Raw genomic sequence first — 19,906 nt, forward strand, 5'->3', positions numbered from 1 at the left:
GATATGTGCCAAAGTACGTTTTTGCGGACAAATGGCAGAGGACTGAGAGGCTGGTCTGAGTACTGAGTTCTTTTGCATAAACTCAGCCATACACTGTCTTAAGTATTGAGTCTCTTTCTCATTACGGGATAGTTTAGTCGAAATGGTGGAGATCATCCCCCTAATGGAGTCCAGCCATTCTGGCTCCACCTCACTAGCCTGAGAAGTGATACTACACTGAGCACACACTAGTGAACCCCCTGGAGAAGAGGAACACTGTGCCTTACAAGAAACACACTCTTTGCCTGACATACTGCAGCAGTGACAGCACACACTCAGGAAAAGGTTAAGTGCACAATTAACCCACAAAGAGCCCTTCCCGAGAGACACAGAGAGGATAGATCAGCACAAGGCACCCTTATCGCTAAAGCCAAGCTTAGCTGGGTTGCAGACTAAGTACCTAGATTAAGAACTTAGTACACTAATATATAGCTCCCCCCTGCTATGACCCACTGGTACCGCTGAGATAATCTGGAGGCTCTCCGGAGGAGTTGCGCGTCCCTGTCAGTCAGTGTCTGTGTCAGCTGCAGTAGGGCAAAATGGCTCTTGTGAGCTGCTGGATCCGCTCACAGTGAAGCCCCACCCCTTCAATGGCGCACGGTCTTCCTACTCTTCTTTATACTGGCTTAGTGTCTTAATGCATAAAATGGAGACAGTCCCCTTTTAAACCTGTATTGCCAGTCTGGGTACTGTGTACACTACAGTATACTAAGGGGAACATTTACTAAGCAGTGATAAGAGCGGTGAAGTGAGCCAGTGGAGAAGTTGCCACATCAACCAATCAGCAGTTATGTATCATTTTATAGTATGCAAATTACAGATGTTTCTTCAGTGCTCATTGGTTGCCATGGGCAACTTCTCCGCTCTTATCACTGCTTAGTAAATGTCCCCTTAAGTCTGGAGACTCATTCTGCCCCGTGTAGAAGCCGTGCATCTCCGTACCCTTATGACACCATAATGGCCGGCGACCTGCTAACCGAGACGCCGGCTTAGTACTAATCACTCTTCTTTCTTCTGGCTCTGTTAGGGGTGGCGGCGTTCTGCGGGAATGTACGCTCGCCGTGGTGGGGTTTGCGAATAGTTCCCTCCGGAGCTAGCATCCAGTCAGCGAGGAACAAGACCATTAACCCTTACTGGGGTTGGTTCCTCCACCCCCCACCCCCACAAGTCCCACGAAGCAGGCAGGCTGGTGCCATCCAAACAGTAAGTGCACACTTAGGTAATAATTAGACTGAGGATTTTGACTTAAAAAAAAACATTTTTTTTCCTTACACAGGAAATGTAGGCTGTCACGTTAGAAAACTGTTCAGATCATTTGTGAAACGAATAAGCCACTTGTATTGTGACTATAAATGCAATTTAATCAGCATCTTCCACTTGAAGAAAAAAAAATCTTTTTGGTTAGTTTTTTTTTTTTTTTTATTCAAAATCCTCCATCTAGTCATCATAAAAGCATAACGTTTTCCGAGACCATTCTGGATTATATTTCAAAAACAGGATAAAGGACTTTCAGTTGCCTAACTTTGTCTAAAGCATACATACCGCTTTCTTAGATGGCAAATCAAAGTCAGCCTTCCTCTTTCTTGGAGTACTCAGTACATTGGCATTTGCCTGCTCACTGCTTGTAGCAGAGCCACATGACTGCTGACCCTCTGCAACAGGACTACACTGGTCAACCAAATTTGGTTCTGTAGCCGAACCTTCCTAGAAAAAGAAAAGCAATAAGGGAATTTCAGCATAATATTAAGCTGAATTTATAATAGAGCTAAATATCCGTTTCAGTATGGCAGGATTATGAAAAAAATGATATTTTACAGTAAGACTTGTATTAATTCACATTGAGGCGAAGTTGGAAGCAAAGCACAAAAAGCAAGTAGCTCTGTACATGGACCATGATGCAGTGCAAAGGGTACAAATACATTTATTTATTTTTTACATGTAGGGCAAATACCAGCTGCTTTTGAATGTAGCCCACAAATATTGGACAGCTTGATTTGTACACTATAAATTAGATCTGTTTGGTCATTCTCTTCATTTATCTGCACATATTAGATCTCCGCCTCCTGCAGTGCACCATGGATTTACTTTGTTTTTTACCTTTTCTCCCAACTCAGAATTAGCACCTTTGTAAAGCGAAAAACATACTATGCAATTATTTGGCCAATTTGCCAATAATTGGGACATCGGACTGTTTGTGGCCAGGAAATCCTTGGCCACAAACTCGAACAAATGATTTTCCGATCAACCGTTCCAAAGCAAAAATCTCAGCCACAATCTTCACATACTGGCCAGTCTGTGTGCACGCATTTTCAATAATCTGACCATATGTCCAGGTGGAAAAATCAGGTAGTGTGTGGTTTCCGAAAGTAGCTCACACCCCAATTAAGGTTGGAGACCACTGGCTTATACTGATCAAATTGATGTGCAACATCCGTGTGCGAGTCTGAAGCTGTAAGAAGTGCTCCAATGTGAGCATCAGCGGCTTTTCCCCACATCAAGTTCCATTGTGCTACTGCTGTGACTTAATGTCTGTAAAACCAATTCCTTGCCATAAAAACGTTGCAGCCTATCATCTCTGGAACACTGGCTTTTCTGTGCTTTTGAAATGTGACTAAGATGCAAAGTTTACAGAAAAATACAGAACATCTCTCCTCTCAGAGCGTATCATATGGCGAATGGACAACCAGTAAATGAGGACACATTGGTATTTGCATTAGTGACCACAGCATAAAAAAACTAGAGGGTGCTCACTTCATCAATACAGAAATGCACCAAACCTATGGGGTGTTCAAGAAAAATAGTTAAAGAGGAAATCAAGTGATATTACTCACAGCGATTAATCAGACACTGGCATTTTTCTAGTGATATTTACAAAAAGTAGAGAAAAGCCCATCTTAATCACTGTATATGTTTGTACCAGTGTCCCAAATTTTATTTTAAAAGGGCAAAAAATAAATAGGATTTTAATGGGTCTGGGACTCCATGTCGACACCAAAAAAGTCGACACCAAATGGTCGACACACCTTAGGTCGGCGTGGACAAAAGGTCGACATGAGTTTATTTTTTGTGTCGTTTTCTTCGTAGAGTGATTACCATTCCCAATTGTAGTCCACGTGGATCGTAAAGTATGAAAAAGTTGAAAAAATTAAAGAAAAAAAAATTATATGAAAACCTCATGTCGATCTTTTTCCATGTCGCCATTGTTCATGTCGACTTTAGGTGTGTCGGCCAGTATGTGTCGACCTGGAGTCCGGATACCGATTTTAATTACCTACTGGTAAATCCTTTTCTCATAGTCCATAGGGGATACTGGGAATCCATTTAGTACCATGTGGGTATTAGACGGGTCCACTAGGAGCCATGGGCACTTTAAGAATTTGATAACGTGCACTGGCTCATCCCTCTATGCCCCCCCTACCAGACTCAGTCTAGGAAACTGTGCCCGAGGAGACGGACATATTTTGAGAGAAGGATATGGATAAGGAAAGTGGTGAGATTTCGAACCAGCACAACCAGAACAAGAGGAAAGCCATGCTAACCAAACTTGAAAACAAGAACAGCAACTGCTGAACCAAACAACAGTAGTTAAACAAGCAATGCCGATACACCACGGGCAGCCGCCCAAGAGGAAACATCCAACCTAGTAGAGTGGGCCTGTACAGATTTTGGAATCAGCAAGCCTGCAGTGAAATAAGCATGCTGGATAGTGAGCCTGATCCAGCGAGCAATAGACTGCTTTGAAGCAGGACACCCAATCTTGTTGGCATTATATAGAACGAATAGCGAGTCCGATATCCTGTGACGAGTTCGCTTTACATATACCTTCAAAGTCCTTACAACATCCAAGGACTTTGAAGCAGCAGATGCGTCCGTAACAACCGGAACCACAATAAGCTGGTTGATGTGAAACGCGGACACCACCTTAGGAAGAAATTGCAGACGAGTCCGGAGTTCAGCTCTGTCCTCATGGAAAATCAAGTAGAGGCTCTTGTAAGACAATGCCCCCAGCTCCAACACACGTCTTGCTGAAGCCAAGGCCAAAAGTGTTACGGTTTTCCACGAAAGATACTTCACGTCTACCTCCTGTAACAGAAAATAGACAAGGCCGAAATCTGAACTTTTATGGAGTCTAGGCGTAGGCCTACATCCACTCCCATCTGTAGAAAAAGCAGGAAACGTCCCAGATGAAATTCCACCGCAGAATATTGTCTGCTCTCACATCAAGAAACATATTTCTTCCAGATACGATGGTAATGTTTTCACGTTACACCCTTCCTGGCTTGGATCATAGTCAGGATGACTTTGTCAGGAATTCCTCTCCTGGCTAGAATCAGCCGTTCAACTTCCATGCCGTCAAACGTAGCCATGGTAAGTCTTGATAAACGAACGGGCCCTGCTGTAGAAGATCCTCTTGAAGAAGAGGTAGAGGTCACGGATCTTCTATTAGCATCTCGAGAAGATCCAAATAACAGGCCCTTCGCAGCCAGTCCGGAGCAATGAGAATTGCTTCAACCCTTTCCCTTTTTATTGTCTTGAGAATTCTTGGGATCAGAGAAATGGGAGGAAACAAGTACACAAGCCCGTAGACCCCGCTTGAGCTTCTTGTTGAGTGGAGAGTCCATCATGTCGATTTGTGGATAACCCCACCGACGTGCTAGCCCTTGGAACACCTCCGGGTGGAGGCCCCATTCCCCTGGGTGTAGGTCGTGTCTGCTGAGGAATTCTGCTTCCCAGTTGTCTACCACCGGAATGAAAATTGCCGACAACGCCACTGCGTGTTATTCCGCCCAGAGGCGAATTCTTGACAGCTCTGCGTTGTAGATCGCCCTGAGTTCCAGAATGTTTATTGGAAGAACGCTTTCCTGACTTGACCATCTTCCTTGAAATGACCATCTCCCTTGAAACTGCACCCCTTGGGTGACTGCACCCCAACCACTGAGGCTCGCAGAATCCAATTCTGAATACCAAACCTCCGACCCTCGACAAGGTGAGAAGTTTGTAGCCACCACAGGAGGGAGATCCTGGCTTTTGGAGACAGACGAATCCTCTGATGCATGTGAAGATGCGATCTGGACCATTTGTCCAACAGATCCAGCTGGTAGGTCCTCGCATGAAACCTTCTGTACCTAATTGCTTCGTAAGAAGCCCCCATTTTCCCCAGAAGGCAGATGCACTGAGATTCGGGTCAGCTCCAATACAGCCCGAACCATTGACTGGATCACCATTGCCTTTTCCAAGGGAAGAAACACTCAGACTGTGTCCAGTATCATTCCCAGAAATGTAAGCTTCCGCGTTGGTGCTAGGTGTGATGTTGGAAGGTTCAGAATCCACCCATGATCCAGGAGTAATCTAGTCGTGACACCACTGTTTTCCGACAAATGCTCCCTGGACGCAGCCTTCATCAGAAGATCGTCCAGGTAAGGAATTACGTTCACTCCCTGTCTGCGGAGTAGCATCATCATCCCTGCCATCACCTTGGTGAACACCCTTAGTGCCATAGAGAGACCAAATGGCAGGGTCTGAAACTGGTAGTGACAGTCCTGCAGTGCAAACCATAGATAAGCCTGATGAGGCGGTCAGATTGGAATGTGAGGGTACGCATCCTTGACACCCAGAGACGCTAGGAATTCCCCCTCTTCCAGACCTGAGATCACCGCTCTCAACTTGAACACTCGTAAGTATGGGTTCAATGATTTGAGATTCAGGATCGGTCTTACCGAAACGTCCGGTTGCGGTACTACAAACAAGCTGGAATAGTATCCCTTGTTTTGTAGATGAGATGGAATTGGAACAATTACCTGTGACAGTAACAGTTTTTGAATGGCGATTTGAAGAATCTGTGAGGTAGGAGATCCTGGAACTCCAGCCTGTAGCCCTGGGATATAAGGTCTATGACCCAGGGATCCTGGCAAGATCTTGTCCAGGTGTGACTGAAGAATTTTAGTCGGCCTCCCACCCGCCTGTTTCCCAGGCATCACAATCCACCGTCATGCGGAAAGCTTTGAGGAGGCAGAGCCAGAGCTCCGTTTCTGTGAAGCAGCAGCCGCTGGTTTGTGCGATTTACCTCTAGCCCCTGGCGGCGGTAGAAGCACCTCTAGACTTGCCTGAAACTTTGCAGTCCGAAAACACTGTAAACTGGGTCCGGAGTAGGCCTTCCTAGCTAGCAGACGGTAGATAGGTGGACTTACACGCAGTAGCTCGCGAAATTCACTTGTCAAGTTTGTCGCCAAATAAGGCTTAAAGTGTGAAGCTTCGCCTTCCACACCTTTCTTGGATTCCGCATCAGCAGTCCATTGACACAGCCATAATCCCCTGCGTGTCGACACTGCCATAGCTGTGGTGCGTGTGTAAAGCAACCCTCTCTCTTTAATGGCTTCAACCATAAAGAGCGCAGAGTTTTGTATATGCTGCAGGAGTAGAAGAATTTTCTCTTGAAGTAAGGTATTTAACCCCTCAATTAAATTACCAGACTATTTAGCAACGGCTTGAGTAATCCACCCACGTGCTATAGTGGGTCTCTGGGCCACCCCTGCATCTGTATATAAAGACTTGAGTGTAGTCTCAATCTTGCGATCAGCTGTTTCTTTTAGGGAGGCTGCACCAGTCACAGGTAGTACCATTTTACGTGAGAGCCTGGAGACTGACGTAGCCACTATCGGTGGATTTTCACATTTTTTCCTATACTCAGGAGGAAAAGGAAAAGATAAGAATAGCCTAGGATTTCAAAATTTCTTATCTGGATTAACCCACGGTTTCTTCAAACAGGGTATTTAGTTCCTTTGACACAGGAAAAGTGGCTGAGGATTTTTTCTTTATATTAAAGAAAGATTCCTCACACTCCTCTGTCACCTTATCAGGGATATTTAGGACGTCTCCGACAGCATCAATGAGAGCCTCTACAACCTGCGACAGAGTATCCTCCCCTGCCTCTAAGTCCACCTCACCTTCCTCCTTTTCTGACCCTTCATTATCAGAGTCAGAATGCAGGATATGTGCCAAAGTACGTTTTTGCGGACAAATGGCAGAGGACTGAGAGGCTGGTCCGAGTACTGAGTTCTTTTGCATAAACTCAGCCATACACTGTCTTAAGTATTGAGTCTCTTTCTCATTACGGGATAGTTTAGTCGAAATGGTGGAGATCATCCCCCTAATGGAGTCCAGCCATTCTGGCTCCACCTCACTAGCCTGAGAAGTGATACTACACTGAGCACACACTAGTGAACCCCCTGGAGAAGAGGAACACTGTGCCTTACAAGAAACACACTCTTTGCCTGACATACTGCAGCAGTGACAGCACACACTCAGGAAAAGGTTAAGTGCACAATTAACCCACAAAGAGCCCTTCCCGAGAGACACAGAGAGGATAGATCAGCACAAGGCACCCTTATCGCTAAAGCCAAGCTTAGCTGGGTTGCAGACTAAGTACCTAGATTAAGAACTTAGTACACTAATATATAGCTCCCCCCTGCTATGACCCACTGGTACCGCTGAGATAATCTGGAGGCTCTCCGGAGGAGTTGCGCGTCCCTGTCAGTCAGTGTCTGTGTCAGCTGCAGTAGGGCAAAATGGCTCTTGTGAGCTGCTGGATCCACTCACAGTGAAGCCCCACCCCTTCAATGGCGCACGGTCTTCCCACTCTTCTTTATACTGGCTTAGTGTCTTAATGCATAAAATGGAGACAGTCCCCTTTTAAACCTGTATTGCCAGTCTGGGTACTGTGTACACTACAGTATACTAAGGGGAACATTTACTAAGCAGTGATAAGAGCGGTGAAGTGAGCCAGTGGAGAAGTTGCCACATCAACCAATCAGCAGTTATGTATCATTTTATAGTATGCAAATTACAGATGTTTCTTCAGTGCTCATTGGTTGCCATGGGCAACTTCTCCGCTCTTATCACTGCTTAGTAAATGTCCCCATAAGTCTGGAGACTCATTCTGCCCCGTGTAGAAGCCGTGCATCTCCGTACCCTTATGCCACCATAATGGCCGGCGACCTGCTAACCGAGACGCCGGCTTAGTACTAATCACTCTTCTTTCTTCTGGCTCTGTTAGGGGTGGCGGCGTTCTGCGGGAATGTACGCTCGCCGTGGTGGGGCTTGCGAATAGTTCCCTCCAGAGCTAGCATCCAGTCAGCGAGGAACAAGACCATTAACCCTTACTGGGGTTGGTTCCTCCACCCCCCACCCCCACAAGTCCCACGAAGCAGGCAGGCTGGTGCCATCCAAACAGTAAGTGCACACTTAGGTAATAATTAGACTGAGGATTTTGACTTAAAAAAAAACATTTTTTTTCCTTACACAGGAAATGTAGGCTGTCACGTTAGAAAACTGTTCAGATCATTTGTGAAACGAATAAGCCACTTGTATTGTGACTATAAATGCAATTTAATCAGCATCTTCCACTTGAAAAAAAAAAATCTTTTTGGTTAGTTTTTTTTTTTTTTAATTCAAAATCCTCCATCTAGTCATCATAAAAGCATAACGTTTTCCGAGACCATTCTGGATTATATTTCAAAAACAGGATAAAGGACTTTCAGTTGCCTAACTTTGTCTAAAGCATACATACCGCTTTCTTAGATGGCAAATCAAAGTCAGCCTTCCTCTTTCTTGGAGTACTCAGTACATTGGCGTTTGCCTGCTCACTGCTTGTAGCAGAGCCACATGACTGCTGACCCTCTGCAACAGGACTACACTGGTCAACCAAATTTGGTTCTGTAGCCGAACCTTCCTAGAAAAAGAAAAGCAATAAGGGAATTTCAGCATAATATTAAGCTGAATTTATAATAGAGCTAAATATCCGTTTCAGTATGGCAGGATTATGAAAAAAATGATATTTTACAGTAAGACTTGTATTAATTCACATTGAGGCGAAGTTGGAAGCAAAGCACAAAAAGCAAGTAGCTCTGTACATGGACCATGATGCAGTGCAAAGGGTACAAATACATTTATTTATTTTTTACATGTAGGGCAAATACCAGCTGCTTTTGAATGTAGCCCACAAATATTGGACAGCTTGATTTGTACACTATAAATTAGATCTGTTTGGTCATTCTCTTCATTTATCCGCACATATTAGATCTCCGCCTCCTGCAGTGCACCATGGATTTACTTTGTTTTTTACCTTTTCTCCCAACTCAGAATTAGCACCTTTGTAAAGCGAAAAACATACTAAGCAATTATTTGGCCAATTTGCCAATAATTGGGACATCGGACTGTTTGTGGCCAGGAAATCCTTGGCCACAAACTCGAACAAATGATTTTCCGATCAACCGTTCCAAAGCAAAAATCTCAGCCACAATCTTCACATACTGGCCAGTCTGTGTGCACGCATTTTCAATAATCTGACCATATGTCCAGGTGGAAAAATCAGGTAGTGTGTGGTTTCCGAAAGTAGCTCACACCCCAATTAAGGTTGGAGACCACTGGCTTATACTGATCAAATTGATGTGCAACATCCGTGTGCGAGTCTGAAGCTGTAAGAAGTGCTCCAATGTGAGCATCAGCGGCTTTTCCCCACATCAAGTTCCATTGTGCTACTGCTGTGACTTAATGTCTGTAAAACCAATTCCTTGCCATAAAAACGTTGCAGCCTATCATCTCTGGAACACTGGCTTTTCTGTGCTTTTGAAATGTGACTAAGATGCAAAGTTTACAGAAAAATACAGAACATCTCTCCTCTCAGAGCGTATCATATGGCGAATGGACAACCAGTAAATGAGGACACATCGGTATTTGCATTAGTGACCACAGCATAAAAAAACTAGAGGGTGCTCACTTCATCAATACAGAAATGCACCAAACCTATGGGGTGTTCAAGAAAAATAGTTAAAGAGGAAATCAAGTGATATTACTCACAGCGATTAATCAGACACTGGCATTTTTCTAGTGATATTTACAAAAAGTAGAGAAAAGCCCATCTTAATCACTGTATATGTTTGTACCAGTGTCCCAAATTTTATTTTAAAAGGGCAAAAAATAAATAGGATTTTAATGGGTCTGGGACTCCATGTCGACACCAAAAAAGTCGACACCAAATGGTCGACACACCTTAGGTCGGCGTGGACAAAAGGTCGACATGAGTTTATTTTTTGTGTCATTTTCTTCGTAGAGTGATTACCATTCCCAATTGTAGTCCACGTGGATCGTAAAGTATGAAAAAGTTGAAAAAATTAAAGAAAAAAAAATTATATGAAAACCTCATGTCAATCTTTTTCCATGTCGCCATTGTTCATGTCGACTTTAGGTGTGTCGACCATTATGTGTCGACCTGGAGTCCGGATACAGATTTTAATTACCTACTGGTAAATCCTTTTCTCATAGTCCATAGGGGATACTGGGAATCCATTTAGTACCATGTGGGTATTAGACGGGTCCACTAGGAGCCATGGGCACTTTAAGAATTTGATAATGTGCACTGGCTCATCCCTCTTTGCCCCCCCTACCAGACTCAGTCTAGGAAACTGTGCCCGAGGAGACGGACATATTTTGAGAGAAGGATATGGATAAGGAAAGTGGTGAGATTTCGAACTAGCACAACCAGAACAAGAGGAAAGCCATGCTAACCAAACTTGAAAACAAGAACAGCAACTGCTGAACCAAACAACAGTAGTTAAACAAGCAATGCCGATACACCACGGGCAGCCGCCCAAGAGGAAACATCCAACCTAGTAGAGTGGGCCTGTACAGATTTTGGAATCAGCAAGCCTGCAGTGAAATAAGCATGCTGGATAGTGAGCCTGATCCAGCGAGCAATAGACTGCTTTGAAGCAGGACACCCAATCTTGTTGGCATTATATAGAACGAACAGCGAGTCCGATATCCTGTGATGAGTTCGCTTTACATATACCTTCAAAGTCCTTACAACATCCAAGGACTTTGAAGCAGCAGATGCGTCCGTAACAACCGGAACCACAATAAGCTGGTTGATGTGAAACGCGGACACCACCTTAGGAAGAAATTGCAGACGAGTCCGGAGTTCAGCTCTGTCCTCATGGAAAATCAAGTAGAGGCTCTTGTAAGACAATGCCCCCCAGCTCCAACACACGTCTTGCTGAAGCCAAGGCCAAAAGTGTTACGGTTTTCCACGAAATCAGGATTTTGGTACTTACCGATAAATCCCTTTCTCCGATTCCACAGGGGCCACTGGAGCGTAGTTACAATGGGGAAATAGTAGGTAGTGATTGGGAGCTGGCACTTTAAAATTCTCACACTGTGGCTAGCTCCTCCCCTACTATCTTCCCTCCAAGCCAGTCTAAGTAAAACTGTGCCCGAGGAGAGCTGGAATAAACAAAACCTTAAGGTAGAGGAGGTTAATGACGCCCTGTAAACCAGGATAACACAACCCAAACCTGGAACAGAACCTAACAAACAACAGGCTAGCCCCAACTCAACAAGCAGTCATATGGTGATCTGCAAACAGTTAAGCAAACAAAAAACAAGGAGGAACAGCGCTGGGCGGGCGTCCAGTGGCCCCTGTGGAATCGGAGAAAGGGATTTATCGGTAAGTACCAAAATCCTGATTTCTCCTTCATCCACTAGGGGCCACTGGAGCGTAGTTACAATGGGGACGTCCCAGAGCTCCCAAAACGGGTGGGAGAGCGCTGAGAGTCCTGTAAAACAGCTCGGCCAAACTGTGATGCCGAGGCCGCAAAAGTGTCAAACTTGTAGAATTTGACAAAAACAAATGTCGGTCCGACCAAGTAGCTGCCCGACAAAGTATTCATGGAGACCCCACGGGCAGCTGCCCACTAAGGTCCCACAACGCGCGTAAAGTGCGCTGAAATGGAAACGGAGGCTTCCGAGCAACCGCCAAGAAGACTGTCTGATGGTCACATGTATCCAACAGCCCAGCATATGCTGGGACCCCAGCTATTTAGTACGGGAGCATCGTACAGAAGAGGGAAGAAAAACTTCGTCAAATAGACTAAGATCTCTGTAGAGAGAGTCGGCGAGCCCTTACAACCTTCAAAGAGGGACGAAAACACTGGGGTCAGATTTATAGGAAAAACGGACATCCCCTCTGGAAGAAACGACCGCTGAGTCTGAAGCTCAGCCGGGGGAGTTGCCAATAGAGTACTCCCTGAAAGAGAGCCCGAACTTACGGCCGGCAGGCTGATCTCTTTTGGAAGAAAACCGAAAGGGCAGAGACCTAGATTTCAGGTCAATGTATTTTGAAGCGCAGCCGAGCAAAACTTCCCAGAGAAACCAAAGATGACGGCTGAATGGTAACTGAAAGAAGGGGAAAACCCCTGTTATCCTCACTATGCCCTATAAAGTTTTCCAAAAGTGGCAAAAGCGAGAAGAGGTAACAGACTTCTGAAATCGGGGCCCAGTAGGCCTAACCGAACTAGGAAACTCCTCCCTTCTGAGGTCTGGTGAACAGTCACACGGTTAAACGAAACCAGTTTAAGATGAACAAAGAAAAGGACCCTGTTGAAGTAGACAGTCTAGTCGAGGTAGGAGCCAAGGCTCCTGTACTGACAACAGGTGTAGCTGTATCTTCAAGTCATGCGCGGCCCAACCGGAGCCACCGAGAGGACTAGCGCGCATATTCCCATCCTGTGTTACCGAAGTGAGGTAGGAATAAACAAAGGAGGCAGGATAGAAAAAACCCCGAAACTCCAAGGAGCCCCGAGGGTATCCTCGGCTACTACCGCTAGAGTTCACGTCCGAGAGGAGTAAAGGGATAAAGAGTCAGACCGAACGCCCTGAGGTCGATCCGAAATCTCCACCAACAGCGGACCAGCTGAGAAAACTCCGGGAAATGAACCCTCACCCGGGAGTCTGACCTGGCGGCTTGACCTAGAAAGAAGATTGTTGTCCTTCGCTCAGAGGGGAGTGTAGGCGACCACTCATTGCGTCGCAACCTGACTTAAGAAATACTGTACCTGGTGGCAAGGAAGGAAAAATCCTCTGACGGACCGTGTTGAGAAAAGTCTACGAGGAGCATAAAGTGGATCAGTGTCGAACGAGAAGCTCCTGGATCCTCTGGAAATTCAGAAGCCACCTAATGTACAGAGTTGGATTGTAGCAGTAGATTGTCCCATTAGGGAACAAACCTCCCTTCCTGCCCTTGAAAGATAGTTATTCTGTGATCTTCCTGAACCCTGTGGGAGCGGAAGAGAGACCGAAAGGAAAGGACCGACAGTGAAAATGAGAATCCTGTAATGCGAATCTGAGAAAAGCCCGATGAGGAAACCCAACGGAAATCAGTAAACAGGCATCCCTGAAGACAAGGGACGCGTAAAACCCCCTTTTTGCCTGTTTAAAACTAGCAATCACAGACTGAAAGGATTCTAAGGACAGAATAGGCGTGGCCGAGCCATCTGGCTTCGGAACGTGAAAAGAAAACAAAGGCCTGAGAACTGTCCCGATTCAAATGATGTGTGAAAAACAGGGATCAACACCCTTTTCGGTTAGAAGCATATGGAGCGCCGCCTGTATTATGACTGTCTTGTCCTTGTAAATCGGCCGACCCATGCCGAAGGACTCCTGAGACGCTGTACTCCAAAATCTAATCTGTAACCGCGCAAGCCTTCTCAGTTCTCCCCGTAGGACCACCGACCTGCGCCTACCCTGGGACCCTCCAGGTGGTAGGAAGGTCTAACCTGTAGTGGGTGTATAGGATGACCTAAAATCAGACTGGACCGAGGATGCTGAGCCTCTGCTTCAGCCTGTTACCCTGAGATCCCCTGGCGACGGAGATATCGCCCGTGTGGAGTGGAAGCCTGAAAGGGCACGGAAAGATCTAAAGGAAAGACCGGTAAAGGTCCGTCTTGGAGCTGAGGCAGTAGTAGGAGAAAGAAAAGTGGACTTACCTCCAATGGTTCAAGAAATCCTGCAGAAAGTTTCTTCCCCTGAACCATCTGCCCCGTAGGATCTCATGTTCACCTGTCACTGTCGCAGCCCCAGCGGTCTTTGGGTTAAGACAGCCCAAGCGAAAATGCAGGTTCCGAGTCTGCAGACCTCAAAAGAACATAAAATCAGAATCCTGATTCTGATCTGTCCCAAAGTATCAATTGATCCTGATAACTGATCCTGTAACCTAGAGGACAATTGTTCCACAACCTACCTGCTCCGGACAAGGTAGAACCCCGCTGCCGTATGTGTGTCTTTGATGGATACCTGAGCAATGTTGCCTCAGGAAAAATAGGATTTTGGTACTTACCAGGTAAATCCTTTTCTTTGAATCCATAGGGGGCACTGGAGTACTCTTGGGATATGGACGGGCGCAGCCGAACAAAGGCACTGATTATTTAAATTTAGGACTCTCCCCCCTCCATATCCCCGAGTACCTCAGTGTACGACCTCAGTGTTTTTTACTGAGCGAACAGGAACTATATAGAGAGGTTGACAATGGAGAATACCTATAACATAACGGACAACAACAAAGTTGACCCATAACTTTACTGTCAACTAAACAGTTGACACCATAACCGATAGAATTTTATAATTTGAACCAATCGGTGAAAATGTGTTACCATAAGCTCCTCTGAGCTTAATACCAACCAGGTAAACCGTGTTACCCTAAGCTCCTTTGAGCTTAAAACAACCCAGGTAAAACTGCTCTGGGTGGGCGTCCAGTGCCCCCTATGGATTCAAAGAAAAGGATTTACCTGGTAAGTACCAAAATCCTATTTTCTTTTTCATCCACTAGGGGTCACTGGAGTACTCTTGGGACGTACCAAAGCTTCCCTCGTGGGCGGGAGAGCTGTTTGATACTTGTAACAGTAGGCAGCCAAAGCTAGATGCTGATGCCGCAACCATTCATAACGTGTAAACGTGCACAAACGTGGTGCACTGAAGGCTATGTAGCCGCGTCGTAGCCGCTCCACGACCCGCTGGGTCTGACATTCCCACAGAACCTGTGGGATGAGCTATTACTGACGTAGGCGATTGTAACTTAGCCTTAAAGTAATCCTGACTTGTAGTCATTATTATCCAACTGGATAATGGCTGCTGAGAAACTGGCTAACCCCAGTTGGCAGCATCATAGAAAACAAACAACGTATCCGTATCACGTACTGTAGACGTTCGGGACATATATAAACGCGTAATGCGTGTACCACATTCAGAATTCTAGAATGTGCTGTCCACACAGGAACCACTATTGGTATATTGATGTGAAGAATACGAAAGCGGAATTCGTCCGAAGATCTGCTTTGTCATGAGAAAACTCAAATACAGTGGCTTGGAATACAAGGCACCCAAATATGAAAACAAAACCCTTGCCGAAGCCAAGGCTAGAAGAAAAATGTTTTCCAAAGTGCGAAACGTAATCCCCATTTGTTGTAAGGGTTCAAAATCTGAAAACTGTAAGAAATCTGAACCCAACCTCAAGTCACCTGGCGCTGTAGGTGGGATAAATGTAGGCTGCACTTTGATGACACCATGTAGAAAGGTGTGTACAGACGCAATTGAATCAAACGTCTTTGAAAATAAGTTTACCACACAGATACCTGCACCTTCAGTGCAGATAAACGCAGTTTTCCATTCCACCCTGTTTAACAGAATACGGGTAACTTGAAGGATGATGTCGGAAACTTCCGAGCTTTACCACCTATGTAAACACACGAAATTTTGTAATAATGAGCTGCCTTAAGCGGCTTACTAGCTCGTAGCATGGTTGGTATAACCGATACTGTAATGCCCTATTTCTTAAGAGGGCGGTTTGAACCCTCACCCCGTCAACCGCAGCTGCGGTACATAGGTAATAGGTACATAGGTAACTATGAGTAAAAGAACGTTCCCTGTTGTAACAGGTTGGACGTATTATGAGCGGCCAAGATCGTGTGCAAGTATTCCTTGGAGATTCGAGAAGCAAGCTCTCCGAAACCCATGAGATATCACTAGTATGACTGTGACGAACTGTCTTATGATCCCGTTTGGCAACGGAGAGAGCAGCGGAAAATGGTGGAACCAGATACACGATGCTGAATGACCACACGAATGTGAGAGACTCCACCGCCACTGCCCTTGTGATTTGTTGTTTTGTACACATAGTGAGCTTTTGTAATTGTGGCGAGATGCCATCATGTATACCTGAGGGTAACCCCCTTCTGTGGACTCACATATGAAACACCTCTGGATTTAATGTCCAGTTTCCAGGATCTAAATCCTGACGGGTGAGATCATCTGTCTAACAGATGTCCACTCACGGAATGAACCCTCACATAATGGTGTTCTGAGCAATTGAGGATTCGAGCTACCTGCCGCATTGCCATGCGGCTTCTGTTGTGTATGCAACTGCCGTTGCGTTGTCTGACTGCCCCTGGTCAGACTGAAAGCGAAGCATGTAGTGCATTGTAAAATGCACGGAGTTTCAGGACATTTATCGACAGCAATCTGTCGTGATCCGTTTTAGAACCTCTGTCGCTGATCTTTTTTAACTACAACTCCTGAACCTCTGCGACTCTCGTCCAGAGTATATACACCCTCGCCCCTCTGTGGGAAACGCGAGTGAAGGGCAGCGAACTAAATCGCTTTGAAACACATCATTATTCTTAACAGGTGAATACACCAATGTACCGCTAGTGTGCGTGATTTGCACTAATTACTAGATGTACATTTGTTATTGCTGGTGTAGTAGGTAAATGTCTTTGATTTACCGTATTTATAATCTTACCTAGGAATTGTCGTTTAGACGGAATTAGATGCGATTGAACTTGATCTGCCACCGCAGTATACATTAGTAGCGCAAGTTAGAGGAACTTTGTTGAGACAGAGTTCTTATGAGCAGATAGTCTAAGATAGAGAAACTCTGTTGAAACAGAGTTCTTATGTGAGATGAGCTATCATCACCAACATCACTTTGGTAAATACCCGAGGCGATAAGAAACGGTAGACCTGAAATGGTTAATGGTTGTGGCGATTTGCAAACGCTAGAACCTGTGATGAACAAACCGGAATGGGTAATACGCAATGTGAAGATCAAATGCAATTATGCAATTTTGTGGCTCCAATAAGCAAATACTAACCGCAGAAAATCCATTTTCCAACTGCAGTAAGTGACTTGCGACGGAGCTGTCTGGTTTTGCTCAAACAGAGGGGAATAAGTAACCCTGACTCTGTTGGTGTACTACTGCCTGGATTATAAAGACAGCTGAAAACCAGCAGAGACTAAATGGCAACCTGCCAAACCGTTCGACAGAGGCAGTCTTGTCCTTTAATCTGTAAATAGCTGAGACATCCATGAGTTGAAGTCTGGAAACCCCGCAAATATAACATGTAAGGACGCGCTTCCACAATTGGAAAAGAGGTCATCAAACCACTGGCTTGCTGACTGTAGCGTCCTGTCGTTACAAGGCGTGACTGTTTTGTACAACTGCCTTGAAAAAACTGAAGTCTAAAGGGATTAAACGCCGGCACAAGTTTTGATACTGGATGCGGTAATGGCTGAATATCAAATTTAGGACCAAACAAGCTCTGGCCTTGTCGTGCTGAACTAGCGACGATGAAAAGTGAGAATCGAAGTAACCAGCGTTAGTAGAAGCTTTACAGATATACTCTGCAGCTTCTTTTAACAGTGATCTCATTGTTTCCATACATAGAGTCTAGTGACCCAAATGTATCTTGGGTCTTTATAATGTTTGACACAGACGCCTTTACCAATGGCGGATCGCATCATTTTGAAAACGATTAAATAGTGGTCAAAGTCTACTAAGTCTCTGTAAAAATGGAGACATTGACTCACTGGGATTTAGCAATGTATGTTGTCAAAAACCCCGCACTATCTGAGTGCTGGTGTAATGTACCCTTCTCACTCGTAGTTATCGGTGTGAGATCTGACATAGAATCGTGCATTAAATTATAAGACCAGTTAAATAAACACCCTGGTACCCAAAGGGAAATTGGCCCTTTGAAAAGACTGTCTTTTGTTAGAGCAGGCGGTGTTACCGCTCTTTTAATTTGAATTGCCCATGCTTATAGGATTTTTAAAATAATTTTTAGTCTGCGCTAGAGCCTTACTCGCTATGCAGACAGCCACCACCATAGGCAACGGACAGACACTTGCACGACTTATTGCAGTTATTATGTGTCATATATATTTTATTGTATATGAAACTCATGGTTGTTCCTCTCTACGGAAATCTTTAGTACAAGGTGAAAGATTTATTCGCTCTGAAGAGAAACCAGAGTATTCTTTATGTGAAAAGCAGTTCACATGTGCATGTGAAACCCGAACCAAATTCCCACTAACACCCCTGCGCCTCTGGTGGCTTAGAGATGTAGGGCAGGAATGTTCCAGAATTACAAACTGGAAAACAACAGGAAGCATGGTTAAAATGGCCCCTTTGCCATGCTGACCCTGATAATTACAGAACAAATTACAAATGTTTCCGTGTTAATATAGCCTATTATACAGTATAATCACAGGCCGGGTACAACACATGCTCTATGAATAAATATATATAAGCTCATAGCCTATATTTATACAGCATTAATATAGGCTCAATAGCCTATTCTTTACAATGTTAATAACAGCCATTGATAATATAGGCTCAATAGCCTATTATACTGGGAAAATCACAGACAGTAATATAGATTCACTAGCCTATTACTGCCAGGACAGTTAACAATACCTTATAAATACCTGTGATATATATATATATATATATATATATATATATATATATATATATATATATATACACTGCTGTTCATATATTTAATCCGCCAGCTTCCACCGTGCCTCTTATGTCTGCGGGAAGCCTGCACTGGCCTGTCACCGTCTCTGTACTGAGACTGTGGGAGCGTCTGCGGCCGTATGGCGCTGGGCGGCCGGACATAGCTGGGCGGCCGTGCGGGAAGCCTGCACTGGCACTTGTGGTGCTGGGCGGCCGGACGGAGCGGCGGTCATACTGAGTCTGAGTATGGCTTCCCTCCTTGCTGTGCGGCCGGACGGAGCTGGGCGGCCGAACGGAGCGTCTCTGTTAGACGTAGCGCTGGGCTTGGCGGTTATGAGCTCCCTTGTAGCGGCTGGGCTTGGCGCGTATGAGCTCCCCCTGCTGTGCGGCCGGACGGAGCTGTGTCAGTATGAGCGCGAGGCAGCATATTAACCCCAACATAGCGGGGCGGCAGCCTGCGCTGACCGCCCCGTTCCCCAGCCTACCTTGCTTGCTCCTGATCACGGCTGCGACGGGGCTTCCGTCCAGCTTCTTGATCCCTTCATCCTGGCTGTGACGGGCTTCTTTCTGTAAGTTCGTCCAGCCTCTGGAGTAGATCATGGCTGCGACGGGGCTTCTTCCTGTAAGCTCCGTCCAGCTTAGGCAGCAGATCATGGCTGTGACGGGGCTTCTATCTGCAAGCTCCGTCCAGCTTCTTCCTGGCTGTGACGGGGCTTCTTTCTGTAAGCTCCGTCCAGCTTAGGCAGCAGATCATGGCTGTGACGGGGCTTCTATCTGCAAGCTCCGTCCAGCTTCTTCCTGGCTGTGACGGGGCTTCTTTCTGTAAGCTCCGTCCAGCCTCTGGAGTAGATCCTGGCTGCGACGGGGCTTCTTCCTGTAAGCTCCGTCCAGCTTAGGCAGCAGATCATGGCTGTGACGGGCGTCTATCTGCAAGCTCCGTCCTACAGCAGGTAGTGAACTGCGTGTGGCTGTGAGGGTGCTCTTTGTGAGGACCGACACGCCATTGCGCTGCCTTGCAGCGGCACTATCCCGGACCCATGTTTTTCTAGAAACTGGGAAGGGAAGTGTAAAAAGTAAAAATAAAAAGTAAAAATGAAAAATTTAATAAAATCTTCCTCAAATGTGGGAACTTCCCACAAGCCGATGTTAGTGCTGTGAGCACCGAAAAAACACTGAGGTCGTACACTGAGGTACTCGGGGATATGGAGGGGGGAGAGTCCTAAATTTAAATATTCAGTGCC

The 19,906-nt window shown here is 45.5% G+C and overlaps 1 protein-coding gene and 1 pseudogene across 1 annotated transcript in view; both read right to left on the minus strand.

The window, feature by feature from the left end:
* Positions 1-19,906, minus strand: part of RNMT (RNA guanine-7 methyltransferase) — a 182,654-nt gene that overhangs the window by 105,744 nt on the left and 57,004 nt on the right. The window contains exons 5-6 of the mRNA XM_063923402.1: positions 8,606-8,767; positions 1,582-1,743 (exon numbers count right to left, since the gene is read on the minus strand). Coding sequence (XP_063779472.1) covers positions 1,582-1,743; positions 8,606-8,767 — 324 coding nt within the window. The remainder of the gene's footprint in view (positions 1-1,581; positions 1,744-8,605; positions 8,768-19,906) is intronic.
* Positions 18,056-18,179, minus strand: LOC134931301 (U5 spliceosomal RNA; annotated as a pseudogene).

Source organism: Pseudophryne corroboree, chromosome 5, assembly GCF_028390025.1.
Source record: "Pseudophryne corroboree isolate aPseCor3 chromosome 5, aPseCor3.hap2, whole genome shotgun sequence".
In the NCBI taxonomy this organism is placed as follows: domain Eukaryota; kingdom Metazoa; phylum Chordata; class Amphibia; order Anura; family Myobatrachidae; genus Pseudophryne; species Pseudophryne corroboree.